The sequence below is a fragment of the Muntiacus reevesi genome, chromosome 21 (assembly GCF_963930625.1).
Source record: "Muntiacus reevesi chromosome 21, mMunRee1.1, whole genome shotgun sequence".
NCBI classification, from domain to species: Eukaryota; Metazoa; Chordata; class Mammalia; order Artiodactyla; family Cervidae; genus Muntiacus; species Muntiacus reevesi.
Genome location: NC_089269.1, coordinates 127,514 through 145,672, shown reverse-complemented (window position 1 = coordinate 145,672; position 18,159 = coordinate 127,514). Strand labels below are relative to the sequence as shown.

Genomic DNA, 18,159 nt, shown 5'->3' with positions numbered 1-18,159 from the left:
GTTGATAAAATTTGTTCAGTTTAGTTTAAGAGCTTTTTAAGTCCCCATTCAGGAATATATATTTATTTAGTTCCAAAATGTGTAATACATTTTGGAAAAACAATAATGAATAAGAAGTTCTCTAACCTCATGGAATTTAGAATCTACATCTAAAATAATATACACAAGAAATTAAAAAAATAATAATAAGGGAATGCCTCTGGTTACAGCTAAGTGAATCTCCTGTATTGTATTGGCCTGCCAAACCAATCTGATTGGTTTCTTACTATTGGACATTTGATTGTTTCCAGCTTTTCTCCCAATAAGCAATGTTGTGGTGTATATTTCTGTACATAATTTTTTGTATTTCTCTGATTACTTCCTTAGGCCCCAGAAGTGGAATTGCTATACTAAAGGACAGTTGATCCTTTACTGATACTGTTATATTTTGCCAAATTTCTTTCAACAGGCATTATGATGCCCTTCCCAGGTAAACGGGAAGCCTAAACCCTCGATGGCACTGTTTGCTGGAATCAGGCGTTTTCAGTATATGAGGAAGTCCTTCTCATCTTTATAGGATGAGGAACAGAGGAGAAAAGCTTTAAATCACAGATGAAAGTGGGTCTTAGGTGCAGGAAAGCCTGAAGGGTCAACTTCAATAGAATATGTGAAGAGCAAGAACAAAACCAAAACAAAGAACAGCCAACAGGAAACAGCAATAGCAACCACATCGACACACAAGGCTAAGTTGGGGACGTAAACCCCAGAACAGGGCTCTAAGGCAGTGAAATGAGGGAGAAAGAGTCCTGTTATGAACCCTTAATCATAAATGCCCACTGGTAGAGAGGGCTCTGTTAGGATGGCTGAGGTTATCCAAATTCCTTCTCTGCCTATTCTCATTCCTATGACGGAAAAGAGAGCCAAGGCTTCTCGATGTGCCAAGCAGAAAAATTTAACACTTGTAGGGGTAGTGTGAACTTGAGAGAATTTTATGAATGACTCTAGGTAATGTCCAGTCTAGGTATGGGGTTGACTATGGTGATAGTTTTAGGAATCCAGTGCCTCCTGTAAATGAAACATATGCTGGATGCTGATGCTGGTTTCAGAAGATGCAAAGAACTGAAGTTAAAAGACCAAGTTAAAAGATGCTTTCCCTTTTAAAAAAGAAAAAGAGCTCTTAAAGAATAAAATATTTACTGGATGGATTTACTAGGCCAGGAAATGCCTTCTCCATCAACAGAGGAGCCTGATGGGCTACAGTCCATGGGATTGCAAAGAGTTGGACATCACTGAGCAGCTTGCACATAATACTAGATCAGGTATATAGGTTGGACTTTGATCCTTCTGACCAGCATGTATGACTCCACTGTACATTTCTCAGTTTCCCCCGAGGATGGTTTTTGAGCTTTTAAGATGCTTTTGAATATAAACATTTCCTTTTTCCTCACCTCAATCATCTATGGGAAGGCCATATCTGCAGCAAGTTTTGTGGTAAAAACTCTCTGAGTACTGCATTCTGTTACCTCTTTTTGTACTCTGCATTTTGGAAAATATTCTATGTATGTAGTTTGGTTTTCTCACACACCACAGAAAGGTTATGTGAAGCATTTAAAAAGGATGTACCTTGCTATGCTAAACTGGGGTTCTAGGATCACAACAGATATTCCAAACTGCCATGGTTTGAGTTAAACTAATTGGATACAAAAAACAAGGCTGAAAGTAAGTGCTTCTTATGCCCACGTTGGGTAGTTGTTCACGACATGGACCAGCTCTCTTGAGAAAGACATGAGAAAGGTGATTCTATTGGGGAAGGATTAGTCTTCTGGTATGGTATGCCAGTACCATACTGTTTTGATTACTGTAGGCTTGTAGTATAGTCTGAAGTCAGGGAGCCTGATTCCTCTAACTCAATTTTCCTTTCTCAAAGTTGCTTTCAAGGTCTTTTGAGTTTCCAAAAAATGAAAAAAAATTTGTTCTAGTTCTGTGAAAAATGCCATTGGTAATTTGATAAAGATTGCATTTAGTATGTATTTTGCCTTGGGTGGGATAGTCATTTTGAGAATATTGACTCTTCCAATCCAAGAGCCTGTTTTATCTTCCCACCTGCTTGTGTCATTTTCAGTTTCTTTCTCATACTTTTCAGAGTGAAGGTCTTTGTCTCCTTAGGTAGACTTGTTCTTAGACATTTTATTCTTTTTGATGTAGTGGTAAATGGTATTGTTTCTGGAGAATTTTTTTTTTTTTTTTTTTTTTTTTTTTTACCATAAATGGATGTTGAGTTTTATTGGAAGCTTTTTCTGTACCTATTGAGATGATCATATAGTTTTTATTCTTCAATTTGCTAATGTGGTATATCACATGGGTTGATTTGCCAATATTGAAAAATCCTTGCATTCCTGTGGGATAAATCCCACTTTTGGTCATGGTATAGGACCTTTTAAATGTATTGCTTGATTTGGTTTGCTAGTATTTTGCTGAGATTTTTGCATCTATGTTCGTCAGTGATATTGGCCTGTAATTTTCTCTTTTTTTGTGGTATCTTTGTCTAGTTTTGGTATCAGGGTGATGGTGGTCTCACAGAGTAAGTTTGGAAGTATACTTTCCTCTGTAATTTTTTGAAATAGTTTCAAAAGGATAGGTGTTAATCATTCTCTAAATGTTCCATAGAATTCACCTGTGAAGCCATCTGGTCTTGGACTTCGTTTCTTTTGTTTTTGAAATCACAGATTCAATTTCAGTACTTGTAGTTGGCTTACTCATATTTTCAATTTCCTCCTGGTTTGATCTTGGGAGAATGCATCTTCCTAAGAACTTGGCCATTTCTTCTAGGTTGTCCTTTTAGTGGCATGTAGTAAGCAGTCTCTTATGGTCCTCTGTGTTTCTGTGGTGTCGGTTATAACTTCTTTATTTCTAATTTTGTTGAAACTACACTCTAAACTACTGAAAGGATGAGGGTTTGATTAGGAAGGGGCATATAAGATGCTCACAGGAGGGCTGACAACTGTATTTTTTGTCCCGAGTCATAATTACTCATCTATATACTTTATAATCACTCTTCACGGTGTGCAAACATCACTTGCCTTATATACACATGCATGCACATATGCAAGATAAAGGACAAAATATGTCTGGTTCAGGACTATCTGAATGTGGTAAATGAACTTCTAGACATTTTACAATCTCTCTGCTTACAAGCAGTGTGCTCAGGCCTTGTAGATGGCCGTACAACTCACGCTTTCTCCCTGAGCTGACAGCTTTCTGTGTTGCCTGCAGGGAGATAGTCATAGAGTGCAGGGAAGGGAAGATCCCTCCTCTCGGCACTGGGGGATTCCTTACTCTCGGCACTGGGGGATTCCCTACTCAACTTATCTTTTGAGTTCATCTTCAACAGATAAAAAAATTCTCTCATTCTTGTTATCAATAATTCTGGTTCAGTCTAGGTCTGAAGAATATTGCTTCTATAGGCATCCTCATGAAAACTCCCAACTTAGCCTCACAACAAAATCATAACCAATATTAAATAAGGGATGTTTGGTACTTCTTTGTAAATGGCCAATAATTATACTAATATGATTATGTTTGCATAAGTATAATTTTGGTAAGGTATTATAATATCCATGTCAGAGTTTAGAAAACACAGAATTCTAGTTTTAAGAAATTAAGATTTCAGAAAATATGGGATTCTAATTTTAAAAGATTAAGAAAAAATACTTACCTAAGGACTGGATTGTATTTTTGTGCAAGCTAAGGTCAATATCCACAATAACAGTGAATATAATTAAAGACATTACAGAGGTCATCAGACTTTCTCCATTAATTAAACTGACCAGGCTTCTAGAAAGACCTACAGAGAGAAAAATACTTTTTTAAGGAGGGAAAAATCTAATGAATATTAAAGAGCAGAATTTTACCAACAAGTAGAAGCATATTTCCAGCTATGGGTTTATATCATGTGCTTTCCTGCATGCTTAAATATACGTTAGTCATGTTTGTAAAATCTGTTCAAGAAACTTTCACTATGTATTAACTTACAAGTCTAGATCATCATGATTAGGTACCAAATTAATTGTGGTTGATTAGGAATCAAAGACAGGGCTTCCCTGGTGGCTCAGATGGTAACTAACCTGTCTGCGATGCAGGAGACTTGGGTTCAATCCCTGGGTTGAGCAGATCCCCTGGAGAAGGGAATGGCTACCCACTCCAGTATTCTTGCAAACTAAACTCAACAGGAATGGGTGAATTTAACTCCTATGACCATTATATCTACTACTGTGGGCAAGAATCCCTTAGAAGAAAGGGAGCAGCCCTCATAGTCGACAAAAGAGTACAAAATGCAATACTTGGGTGTAACTTCAAAAACAACAGAATGATCTCAGTTCATTTCCAAGACAAACCATTCAACATCACAGTAATCCAAGTCTATGCCCCAAACACTAATGCTGAAGAAGCTGTACTCAAACAGTCTATGAAGATCTACAAGACCTTCTAGAACTAACACCAAAAAAAAAAAAAAAAAAAAAAAAAAGATGTTCTTTTCATCACAGGGAATTGGAATGCAAAAGTGGGAAGTCAAGAAATACCTGAAAAAACAAGCAAGTTTGGCTTTGGAGTACAAAATGAAGCAGGGCAAAGGCTAATAGAGTTTTGCTGAGAGAACACTCTGGATGTAGCAAACACCCTCTTCCAGCAACACAAGAGACAACTCTACACATGGATATCACCAGATAGTCATACCGAAATCAGAGTGATTATATTCTTTGCAGCCAGGATGGAGAAGCTCTATATAGTCAGCAAAAACAAGGCCTGGAGCTGACTGTGGCTCAGATCATGAGATCCTTATTGCAAAATTCAGAGTTAAATTGAAGAAGGTAGGGAAAACCACTAGACCATTCAGGTATGACCTAAGTTAAGTCCCTTATGATTATACAGTGGAGGTGACAAATAAATTCAACAGATTAGATCTGATAGAGTGCCTGAAGAACTATGGAAGGAGATTTGTGACACTGTACAAGAGACAGGGATCAAGATCATCCCTAAGAAAAAGAAATGCAAGAGGGCAAAATGGTTGCCTGGGAAGGCCTTACAAATAGCTGAGAAAAGAAGAGATGCCAAAAGCAAAGGAGAAAAGGAAAGATATACCCAACTGATTTCAGAGTTCCAGAGATGGCAAGTAGAGACAAGAAAGTCTTCTTAAGTGAACAATACAAAGAAATAGAGAAAACAATAGAATGGGAAAGATTAGAGATCTCTTCAAGAAAACTGGAGATACCAAGGGAACATTTCATTTAAGAATGGGCATGATAAAGGACAGAAATGGTAAGGACCTAACAGAGGCAGAAGAGATTAGGAAGAGGTGACAAGAATACACAGAGGTCTTAAAGACCCAGATAAACATGATGGTGTGGTCACTTACCTACAGCCAGACATCTTGGAGTGTGAACTCAAGTGAACTTTTAGGAAGCATTACTGTGAACAAAGCTATTGGAGGTGATAGAATTCCTGCTGAGTTATTTAAAATCTTAAAAGATGATACTGTTAAAGTGCTGTATTCAATATGCTATCAAATTTGGAAAACTCAGGAATGGTCACAGGACTGGAAAAAATCAGTTTTCATTCCAATCCCAAAGAAAGACAATGCCAAAGAATGTTCAGACCACCACACAATTGTACTTATCTCATACCAGCAAGGGAATGCTCAAAATCCTTCAAGCCAGGCTTCAGCAGTACACGAATCGAGAACTTTCAGATGTAAAAGCTAGGTTTAGAAAAGGCAGAGGAACCAGAGATCAAATTGCTAACATTTATTGGGTCAGAGAAAAACTAAAGCAATTCCAGAAAAATATCCACTTCTGCTTCATTGATTCTGCTAAAGACTTTGACTTCTGGATCACAACAAACTTTGGAAAATTCTTAAAGAGATGGGAATACCAGATCCCCTAATCTGCCTCCTGAGAAATCTGTATGCAAGTCAAGAAGAAACAGTTAGAACCAGACATGGAACAGCAGACTGGTTCAAAATTGGGAAAAGAGTACCTCAAGGCTGTATGTTGTCACCCTGTTTATTTAACTTATATACAGTGTATATCATGTAAAATTCTGGGTTGGATAAACCACAAGCTTGAATCAAGATTGCCAGGAGAAATATCAACAACCTCAGGGATGCAGGTGATACCCTTCTAATGGCAGAAACTCAAGAGGAACTAAAGAGTTTCTTGATGAGTGTAAAAGAGGAGAGTGAAAAAGCTGACTTAAATCTCAACATTCAAAAACTAAGATGTGGCATCTGGTCCCATCACTTCATGGCAAATAGGGAAAAAGTGGAAACAGTGGCAAATTTTATTTTCTTGGACTCCAAAATCAATATAGATGATAAAATTAGAAGATGCTTGCTCCTTGGAAGAAAAGTTATGACAAACCTAGCATACTAAAAAGCAGAGGCATCACTTTACTGACAAAGGTCTGTATAGTCAAAACTATGCCTTTTCCAATAAGGGAGCTTCCTGGGTGGTGCAGTGGTAAAGAATCTGCCTGCCAATGTAGGAGACACAAGAGACATGGGTTCAAACCCTGAGTTGGGAAGATTCCCTGGAGTAGGAAATGGCAACCCACTCCAGTATTCTTGCCTGGAAAATCCCAGGGAGAGAGGAACCTGGTGGGCTATAGTCCATGGGGTCACAAAGTCAGACATGACTAAGCGCACAAACAAATGGCTTTTCCAGTAGTCATGCATGAATGTGAGACTTGGACCACAGGGAAGGCTGAGTGCCAAAGAATTGATTCTTTTGAATTAGTGCTGGAAAAGACTCTTAAGTCCCAGGGTCCTCTGTCCATGGGATTTTTCAGGCAAGAATACTGGAGTGGGTTGCCATTTCCTATTCCAAGGGACCTTCCAAGGGGCTAGAACCTGCATCGCCTGCATTGGCAGGCAGACTGTTTACCACTGACTCAGCAGGGGAGTTTGTTTATCAGCTAGAGCTCTCGTTTCTTGTTTCAAAGCACAGATGAACACGTGAGATTCATTATTTTTTAATTCTGATACTTGGTCTATATAAATATGTACACCATGAATTCAAGACAAGACACAAAAAAATGATAGTAGAGGGATAAGGCAAACTTATAAACCAAAGCTCTATACCATGGTAATTAACCAAAGTATTAATGCGGTTGTCCAGGTAGTCAGACTGTAATTAGTAATTGCCTGACTTTACCATACATCACTTTCAATGGTTTTAGAAATCAAACTCCATTAATGGAGAGCATTCTGATATAATCTATTTCCATCTTGATCTCCTCCACTTATGATATTATTCCAAGTTTGATATCTATCAATTATTATTTCTTTCTTTGCCATTCAGTGTTCCTGTAGGGCAACACTGTAACTGAACTTCTTTAATAATTTTCAAAACGTCCATAGGAGGGAAATATTCTTAAGGAAATGGTAAAACCTTTCTTGTGAACCAATCAGCCTATCCTTCTGATCACAATCTAATACAGTAAGTATGCTACTGGAAAAGAAGTAAAGCCAAGGCAGTCTGTCCCTGTAGAAACTCATTGCCTTGATAATCTAATTCCTCACCTGTCTCTGCATCCATGCCTTCTGTGATAAGATTGAAGTTTCTATCACCAAAGAGATTTATTTTTATGAGACTTTACACAAGGAGAGGCGTGAGAAAGATTTCTGTTTCTCCTCTCTAAGATCCCTGCCACCATCATGGCAGAATTTCCTGGCTCCTCTTCTGGAGGAATGTGAGAAATAATATGGGAGAAAAGTGGATCTTCTGGGTGAGGCCATTCTAGATCACTTGGCGCCCAGACGACCCTCTCGCTGACTGAAGATTCATTAGTGAGCCAAGCCAAGATCAGCAGAGCCCAGTTCACACTATCAGAGCTGCCAAACTCATGGAAAATAAAAAATGATTGTAGTTTTAAGCCACTACACTTGGAGTTATTTTTAGTCAAAAGCAAAGCCCAAAACAAACCCTAACTGATACTGTTGTATAACTATTCCATCTCAGAAAATTAGGCTATAACAAAATGAATATTTGGAAATAAAGACAAGGAGCATAAGAGGAGTCAATAGGTCATAAAAAGCTCAAGACAATGTGAATGTATCCATGTACTCCAAACATAGGCCTGGCCAGATTTTATTGTTGAGAATAAAATAAAAAACATATAAAAGTCTTTCTGTGAAAACTCAGGCAAAAAATATCTCCAAGAGAAAAATAAATTTTTTATACTTTAAAAATGATGCAAAATAAGGAGAAAAGCAAAATTCCAAAAGTAACGGCAAGATGGCCAAAGATTACAAGAATAACTTTGTAAGTAAATCCAAAGAAATGATTTAAATTCAACAGGGGTAAACCAGGAAGTCAATGGAACAACTAAACTCTAAGATTATAAAGTTAAAAGGATTATGGAATCCTCTCAGTTAGTACAGAACTCCTCCACATCTTATGAGCATGAAAAGGAGCAGGCACTGACAGAGCCCCAGAGCAGCAGGGTTGGGGGTAGATATTGATGCACTCTTAATCTCCTTGTCTTAAAGATCTGACTTTTCTTTATTCATATAGATACACTTAGTGTTTCTCCCCTACTCCCCTCCTAGTTACCTCAGACAGTTCTTTCCTTTTTAACTGTCCATAAAAAGTGTTTGTGTGAGGCTGTGTGCACATGTACGTGCCACATTAAAATTCTATTTTAAAACAAATGTTTCAGTTCTCATTATAAAAAATAGTCAAGCAAACATAAATTAGGTAATTTTTCCTTTTTTTGAATGCGAGTCTTGGATTTTTTTTTCTGGGTTACACTGACTTGGTATTTTACTTTTCAAAAGAGGTTTCTTTCTCCTAAAGCAGTGCACACTGATAACACTATATCATTAATGATTTTATTGTTTTTGACTCTTTAGAATTTTGGTCTTAATGGTGACAAAGACTTAAAAGATAATTTTTTTTTTTTTTTTTTTTTTTTACAGATAGCATTATCCGGACAGTGTTTTCAACAGATAAGAGGTGTTGGGCAATAAAAATGTTACCATGAAATAAATACAATATTGCAATGCCCCCAAAACTATTCTGTTGGCTCAAGGCAGAAGCATGCATAAAGTCTAGCATTCCAAATAATGCCCTGCCCTAACCAAGGCATTGTGGTAGAATTCTCACTTGCCACGTGGGAGGCTGGGGATCGATTCCCAGCCAATGCAAAAGTCAGTTTATTTTCTTTGGTCTTCCTTCGTGGATCAGCTGGTAAAGAATCTGCCTGCAGTGTGGGAACCTGGGTTCGATCCCTGGGTTGGGAAGATCCCCCAGAGAAGGGAAAGGCTACCCACTCCAGTATTCTGGCCTGGAGAATTCCATGGACTGTATAGTTCATGTCATCACAAAGAGTTGGACATGACTGATCGCCTTTAACTTTCACTTTTCACTTTCATTCCACAACTGAATGCAAGACTTAAAATACTAAGTAAGCTCTAGTAATTTTCTGGAAGAGTCTTTAGGGTTTTCTATGTAGAGGATCATGTCATCTGCAAACAGCGAGAGTTTCACTTCTTCTTTTCCTATCTGGATTCCTTTTACTTCTTTTTCTGCTCTGATTGCTGTGGCCAAAACTTCCAAGACTATGTTGAGTAGTAGTGGTGAGAGTGGGCACCCTTGTCTTGTTCCTGATTTCAGGGGAAATGCTTTCAATTTTTCACCATTGAGGGTGATGTTTGCTGTGGGTTTGTCATATATAGCTTTTATTATGTTGAGGTATGTTCCCTCTATTCCTGCTTTCTGGAGAGTTTTAATCATAAATGAGTATTGAATTTTGTCAAAGGCTTTCTCTGCATCTATTGAGATAATCATATGGTTTTTATCTTTCAATTTGTTAATGTGGTGTATTACATTGATTGACTTGCGGATATTAAAGAATCCTTGCATTCCTGGGATAAAGCCCACTTGGTCATGATGTGTGATTTTTTTAATATGTTGTTGGATTCTGTTTGCTAGAATTTTATTAAGGATTTTTGCATCTATGTTCATCAGTGATATTGGCCTGTAGTTTTCTTTTTTTGTGGCATCTTTGTCTGGTTTTGGAATTAGGGTGATGGTGGCCTCATAGAATGAGTTTGGAAGTTTACCTTCTTCTGCAATTTTCTGGAAGAGTTTGAGTAAGATAGGTGTTAGCTCTTCTCTGAATTTTTGGTAGAATTCAGCTGTGAAGCCATCTGGTCCTGGGTTTATAATAGCCAGGACATGGAAGCAACCTAGATGCCCATCAGCAGATGAATGGATAAGGAAGCTGTGGTACATATACACCATGGAATATTACTCAGCCATTAAAAAGAATTCATTTGAATCAGTTCTAATGAGATAGATGAAACTGGAGCCCATTATACGGAGTGAAGTAAGCCAGAAAGATAAAGAACATTACAGCATACTAACACATATATATGGGATTTAGAAAGATGGTAATGATAACCCAATATGCAAAACAGAAAAAGAGACACAGAAGTACAGAACAGACTTTTGAACTCTGTGGGAGAAGGTGAGGGTGGGATGTTTCAAAAGAACAGCATGTATATTATCTATGGTGAAACAGATCACTAGCCCGGGTGAGATGCATGAGACGAGTGCTCGGGCCTGGTGCACTGGGAGGACCCAGAGGAGTCGGGTGGAGTGGGGGGTGGGAGGGGGATCGTGATGGGGAATACGTATAACTCTATGGCTGATTCATGATGTTAATGTATGACAAAACCCACTGAAATGTTGTGAAGTAATTGGCCTCCAACTAATAAAAAAAAAAAAAAATACTAAGTAAGCCCATCACTGGCATTTCATTCTATTCTAAGAATCACCACATGAATCTCTATGCTCAAACCTTAGTGTCCCAGCACCTCACTTCACATAGTAAGAAGCTATAATGAACAAAGATCTTAAAACTAGACAATTTAACCATGGAATATATTTTAAATATAGGAAAAGAGAAAAATACACCTACCCAGATCTTTTATAGCAGATGAAGTCAGCATGGGATCTAAACTCACAAGGATAGCTGAAAATAGTAACCAGGGGGTGGTTTTCAAAAGCAGTTTATTCATAGATGACAGATACCAAAGGATTAAGGCGTAGTTAATCAGAAAGCCAGGAACTGTAATGAAAACTATCTGCAAAGAAATTTCACAGATATAAAAATCAAATTGCATTTGCATTCCATTTTTAAAAGCAAAATCAGGATACTGAAGATGTAGAATCACATTAGAATCACATTAAATCCATCAAAGGGAAATTTTCAATTATCTTACTTAACAACAATGTGCTTGAAACTCTGGAAATAAGGGAAAAAACTGCAGTGAGAGTCTTAGAATCTAAGAAATACTAGTTATAGGAAATATTATAATAAAAAGCAACTTTTATACAAACTACTACATATAAAATAGATAAACAACAGGGTCCTATTATAAAGCACAGGGAATATCCTGTAATAAGCCATAAAGGAAAAAACAAATTTTTAATTATCTTAATATAGACATTGAATATAGATATGTATGTGTGAAGGCATATGCATAGATACCATGTAATTATACTATATGTTACATATGTATAATATATATACACATTTAACAATGGATAAAAACTGAGGCATAGCTTATTAACACAGAGAAAAGAAAAAAAATTTAGAAAAAAGTTACAGAAGAGTGGGGGTGGGGGGAGGAAAGAGAAAACAAAAAAATAGAAGAGTGCATGGAAATGGCAGAGGACCAGGGAAAAGATAGGAAGGAAAATTCTATTATTTCAGAACTGGAACCTGGCCTTCTGCCTTCCCACTGTTGGGAAGTTGCCTTCTATTTTCTCATATTTTCCTGTGGTGGCTATTTAGCATGATTTTATGACCAAACCGACTTGGGAAAATATGCTGATTTTTCCTTAAAGTACCTATGAGAATTCACAAATATACTGCCATGTTCATTACAGCAATATTTACAATAGCCAAAACATTAAGCAATCTAAATGTCCATATATAGATGAATGGATAAAGAGTATGTATTTTGTACATATATACATATATGGAATATTATTCAATCATAAGAAAAAGAAGGACATCTTGCCATTTGCCACAATGTAAGTGGATCTTGAGGGCATATACTAAGTGAAATAAATCATACAGAGAAAGACAAATGCCATATAATCTCACTTACATGTGGAATCTAAAAAAAACAAATTCATAGATTTGGAGAACAAATTTATGGTTGACTGAGACAGGCAATCAGGTTAGCTGGGAGATGGAGGTGTGAAATGCATAAGACTGGTCATAAGGCACCGATTTCCAGTTATAAAGTGAGGAAAGCATAGGGACATAATATCAGTATGGTGATTACAGTTAACAGCAATAATGTATTTCATAAATAGCCAACTGTATACTGATTACTCATTCCTATTTAAAACAGAGAAAGGCCATAAGACTAGCAGAAAAGATCTACAACTAAAGATATAAATAAAAAGAAAGAAAGAAAGAAAAAAAGATATAAAGAAACCATGACAAGTCAAGTGCCCATTAACAAATGAATAGATAAGGAGATGTGATTTTTATTTTCAATATTCTGCCATAAAAAGAATGGAAGGCACCTATGCTCACCACTATACAACCAATGCAAGAATAAAACTCTGCCATTTGCAGCAATGTGGATGGACTTAGAGAACATTATGCTTAGTGAAATCAACCAGAGAAAGATAAATACTGTATATCATTTATATGTGGAATCTAAAAAAATACAAATGAATATATATGCAAAAGAGAAATAGATTCATAGATGTAGAAAACAAATTAGTGGTTACCAAAGAGAAAGTGAAAAGTGAAGTCGCTCAGTCCTGTCTGACTCTTTGCGACCCCGTGGACTGTAGCCCACCAGGCTCCTCCATCCATGGAATTTTCTAGGCAAGAGTACTGGAGTGGGTTGCCATTTCCTTCTCCAGGGGATCTTCCCAACCCAGGGATCGAACCCAGGTCTCCCTCATTGCGGGCAGACACTTTACCATCTGAGCCACCAGGGAATCTCAATAGTGGTTACCAAAAGGGAAAAGTAAGTGAGGTAGGGACAAATTAAGTGTATGGGGTTGACGGGATGTATAAAATAAGCAACAAAGACACATTGTATAGCACAGAGAATTATAGCCATTATCTTTTAATCTCAAAATATTCACTACATTGTACACTTGAAACTAGCATAATATTTTAAATCAACTATATTAAAAAGAAAAAGAAAACACACCATGAAATGGGAAGAGGGGCCAGAGACACTATAGAGTCAAGACCCACACCCACAGTGAGGGAGCCACAGCTAGAAGGATAGTACAACTGCAGAGTTTCTCTCTGAGAAGTGGGGTCCAGGCCCTGCATCAGGATCCCTGGTCTGGGGGTACTGCACCATGAAGATGACATCACTAGAACATTTGGCTTTGAAGGCCAGCAGGATTTGCTTTGGGGATAGACAGATGGCTGTGAGAAATAGAACCTCCATTCTTAAAGGGCACACACAAAATCTCAGATGCTCTGGGACCCATGGCAGAAACAATAATTTGAAAGAAGCCAGGGTCAGATCCACCTGCTGATCTGGAAAAGTCTTTCAGAGTGGAATGATGACCCAGAGACATAGACACAGCTGGCAGCTACTTGGGGAAACTCGTTCTACCATGTGGACCCTGGTGTTGGCAAGTGCCATTTTGGAACCCTTTGTCTAGCTTATTACTCTGCAGAATCTGGCCCTGCTTGTTGGCAAAAGTATTGGAACACCTCAGGACAAGCAGCTACCTGGGTCAGGATACAGCTCTGCCCACCATTAGGCTAGTTTCCTTAAGACTCCTTGAGTGTACAGCTATCCTGGGACACGGCCCTGTTCATCAAAAAGGCTAGGATCCAATCCACACATCAATATACTGGTACTAGTCCTAGGATCCTCTGGGTCTCTACAGTCAGCTGGAGGAGCCCAGTTTCATCCACAATCAATCTGGCAGTATCCCCAGGATGCATCCTCACCCACTAGTGGGTAGACATGAACCCAGGAACCACAAGAGCACCAAAGCCATCCTGATGAACAGGACAGCACTTGCTCCAGGCCCCCCCTCCCCCAACCTTGGATCATGGCCCTGCCCATCAGTAGTCCCATACTAGCCCTGGGACCTCCACCACCCAGCATATCAGCAAGCTAATACCAGTTCCAATACACCTTCGATGCCTCAACTGCCCACCCCTGGCATTCAGCCCTACTCACCAACAGGTCAACATGAACTTTGGAGCACCCCAGGCCCTATAATCAGCTGTGTCAGGAAGTGGACCCACCAATCAGCAGGCAGACACTAGATATGGGACCCCTGGTCCCAGAGAAACCCACTACAGAACACAGCTCTGCCCACCAGTGGGCCAGCCCGAGCCCCCGGACCCCCAGGGATCTGCAGCCAGCTGCCTGTGTCCAGGCCCTTCCCACCAGCAGCTGGCAGCATGCACATAGGCAAAGCCTAGAAACCAGCTGGACTGGGGCCAGCCGCCTCTGTCAGACTCGCCACGGTAGCCAGCCTGCTGCAAGAGAGGGACCCATGTAGCTCGGGTAAGAAGAACCCCAGAGGGTGTAGCTCTGGTGAAGAGAGGGGAGTGTGTCACTGGGGCACAGAGGACTTCTCCTGAAAAGACCACTTCCCCGAGGTTGGAAATGCAGTGAACCTATCAGATACACAGAAATAGAATAGCATATTAGGCAGAATGATGCAACAGCGGAGTATGTTCCAAATATATATTTGAAAGAAGAAGATAAAAGCTCAGAACTAAGTGAAGTAGAGATAAGCAATCTATCTGATAAAGATGATCCAAGAATCCAGGAGAAGATTAAATGAATAAAGTGAGAAGGTGGACGTTTTTAACAAAGAGCTAGAAAATATAAAGAAGAATCAGAGATAAACAATGTAATAATTAAAATTAAAAATGCAGTAGAAGTAATCGACCAGAGAAGGCAATGCACCCCACTCCAGTGCTCTTGCCTGGAAAATCCCATGGACAGAGGAGCCTGGTGGGCTGCAGTCCTTGGGGTCCCTAAGAGTTGGATACGACTGAGTGACTTCGCTTTCACTTTTCACTTTCATGCATTGGAGAAGGAAATGGCACCCCACTCCAGTGTTCTTGCCTGGAGAATCCCAGGGACGGGGGAGCCTGGTGGGCTGCAGTCTGTGGGGTCGCACAGAGTCGGACACGACCAACATGACTGAGCAGCAGCAGCAGCGCAGCAGAAGGAACTAGCAGTAGATTGGAAGATACAGAGGAATGGAGCAGCGAACTGGAAAGCAGAATGCTAGAAATCACTGAAGCCAAATACAAAAATGAAAAACATACAAAAAGAAAGGAGGACAGTTTAAGAGACCTCTGAAAGAACATGAAACATACTAACAGCAGCATAATAAAGTCTCTGAAGAAGAAGAGAGAGAGAGTAAGGGACAGAGGATACATTTAAAGAAATAATAGGGGAAAACTTCCCTAACCTGAGAAAGGAAAAAAATAATTATTGTATGGGCAATTAATCTGTGGTCAATTAATCTATGACAAAGGAGGAAGAAATATATAATAGGGGAAAGAGAGTTTATTCGATAAATAGTGTTGAAAAAACTGAAGAGTTATATGCAAAAGAATTAAACTGTACTACTTTCTCACATCCTGCACCAAAATAAATTCAAAATGGACTAAACATGTGGAAAACTTTTAGAAGAGACCATAGGTAGTAAGAGCCTTGTCATCAATCTTAGTAATCGGTTTTTTTTTTTTTTTTTTTTTGGTTTGTCTCTTTAGGCAAGAAAAACAAAAGCAAAAGTAAATAAATGGGACTACATGAAGCTAGAATGCTTTTGCATAGTGAAGGAAATCATCAACAAAAGAAAAAGATCACCTACTAAATGGAGGAAGATATTTGCAAACAATATATCCAATAAGGGGTTAAGATCTAAAACGTACAAAGAACTCATGTTACTTAACATCAAAAACAAGCAAACAACACCATTAAGTAATGGGCAGAGGATCAGAATAGTCATTTTTCCCAAGAAGACATATAAATGACAGATAAATATATGAAAATCTGCTCAATACCATTAATCATCAGGGAAATGCAAATTCTTGATTTCAGCAATGTGATATCACCTCACATTTGTCAAAAGAGCTATTATCAAAAAGACAACAAATAACAAGTGTTGGGGAGGATGTAGAGAAAAGGGAAACCTTATGAACCATTTTAAATTTAAATTGGTGCAGTCACTATGGAAAAAAGATATGGAGATTCCTCAAAAAATTAAATATTGGACTACCATATAATCCAGCAATTCCACTTTTGGGTATTCATACAAAGAAAAACAAAATGCTAATTCAAAAAAATATGTGCACAATACCCAGTTGTGAACGTGACTGGTGATAGATGCAAGGTCCAATGCTGTAAAGAGCAATCTTGCATAGGAACCTGGAATGTCAGGTCGCTGAATCAAGGCAAATTGGAAGTGGCCAAACAGGAGATGGCAAGAGTGAATGTCAACATTCTAGGAATCAGTGAACTAAAATGGACTGGAATGGGTGAATTTAACTCAGATGACCATTATTATACCTACTACTGTGGGCAGGAATCCCTTAGAAGGAATGGAGTAGCCATCATGGTCAACGAGAGTCTGAAATGCAGTACTTGGATGCAATCTCAAAAACGACAGAATGATCTTTGTTCATTTCCAAGGCAAACCATTCAATATCACGGTAATCCAAGCCTACGCCCCAGCTATTAATGCTGAAGAAACTGAAGTTGAACGGTTCTATGAAGACCTACAAGACCTGTTAGAACTAACACCCGAAAAAGCTGTCGTTTTCATTCTAGGGGACTGGAATGCAAATGTAGGAAGTCAAGAAACACCTGGAGTAACAGGCAAATTTGGCCTTGGAGTACAGAATGAAGCAGGGCAAAGGCTAATAGAGTTTTGCCAAGAGAACGCACTGGTCATAGCAAACACCCTCTTCCAACAACACAGAAGAAGATTCTACACATGGACATCATCAGATGGTCAACACCAAAATCAGATTGATTATATTCTTTGCAGCCAAAGATGGAGAAACTCTATACAGTCAGCAAAAACAAGACCAAAAGCTGACTGTGGCTCAGATCATGAACTCCTTATTGCCAAATTCAGACTTAAATTGAAGAAAGTAGGGAAAACCACTAGACCATTCAGGTATGACCTAAATCAAATCCCTTATGACTATGCAGTGGAAGTGAGAAATAGATTTAAGGAAGTAGATCTGATAGAGTGCCTGATGAACTATGGACAGAGGTTCGTGACATTGTACAGGAGACAGGGATCAAGACCATCCCCAAGAAAAAGAAATGCAAAAAGGCAAAATGGTTGTCTGAGGAAGCCTTACAAATAGCTGTGAAAAGAAGAGAAGTGAAAAGCAAAGGAGAAAAGGAAAGATATTCCTATTTGAATGTAGAGTTCCAAAGAATAGCAAGGAGAGATAAGAAAGCCTTCCTCAGGGATCAATGCAAAGAAATAGAGGAAAACAACAGAATGGGAAAGGCTAGAGATCTCTTCAAGAAAATTCGAGATACCAAGGGAACATTTCATGCAAAGATGGGTTTGGTAAAGGACAGAAATAGTATGGACCTAACAGAAACAGAAGATTTTAAGAAGAGGTGGCAAGAATACACAGAAGAACTGTACAGAAAAGATCTTCACCCATATAATCATGATGGTGTGATCACTCACCTAGAACCAGACATCCTGAAATGTGAGGTCAAGTGGGCCTTAGAAAGCATCACTACGAACAAAGTTAGTGGAGGTTATGGAATTCCAGTTGAGCCATTTCAAATCCTGAAAGATGATGCTGTGAAAGTGCTGCACTCCATATGCCAGAAAATTTGGAAAGCTCAGCAGTGGCCACAGGACTGGAAAAAGTCAGTTTTCATTCCAATCCCAAAGAAAGGTAATGCCAAAGAATGCTCAAGCTACCACACAATTGCACTCATCTCACACGCTAGTAAAGTAATGCTCAAAATTCTCCAAGCCAGGCTTGAGCAATACATGAACTGTGAACTTCCAGATGTTCAAGCTGGTTTTAGAAATGGCAGAGGAACCAGAGATCAATTTGCCAACATCAGCTGGATCATCGCAAAAGCAAGAGAGTTCCAGAAAA

At 38.8% G+C, this 18,159-nt stretch overlaps 1 protein-coding gene across 1 annotated transcript in view; it reads right to left on the bottom strand.

The window, feature by feature from the left end:
• Positions 1–18,159, bottom strand: part of SLC9C1 (solute carrier family 9 member C1) — a 152,086-nt gene that overhangs the window by 83,027 nt on the left and 50,900 nt on the right. The window contains exons 10-11 of the mRNA XM_065913843.1: positions 10,960–11,125; positions 3,695–3,823 (exon numbers count right to left, since the gene is read on the bottom strand). Of these exons, the coding sequence (XP_065769915.1) occupies positions 3,695–3,823; positions 10,960–11,125 (295 nt within the window). The remainder of the gene's footprint in view (positions 1–3,694; positions 3,824–10,959; positions 11,126–18,159) is intronic.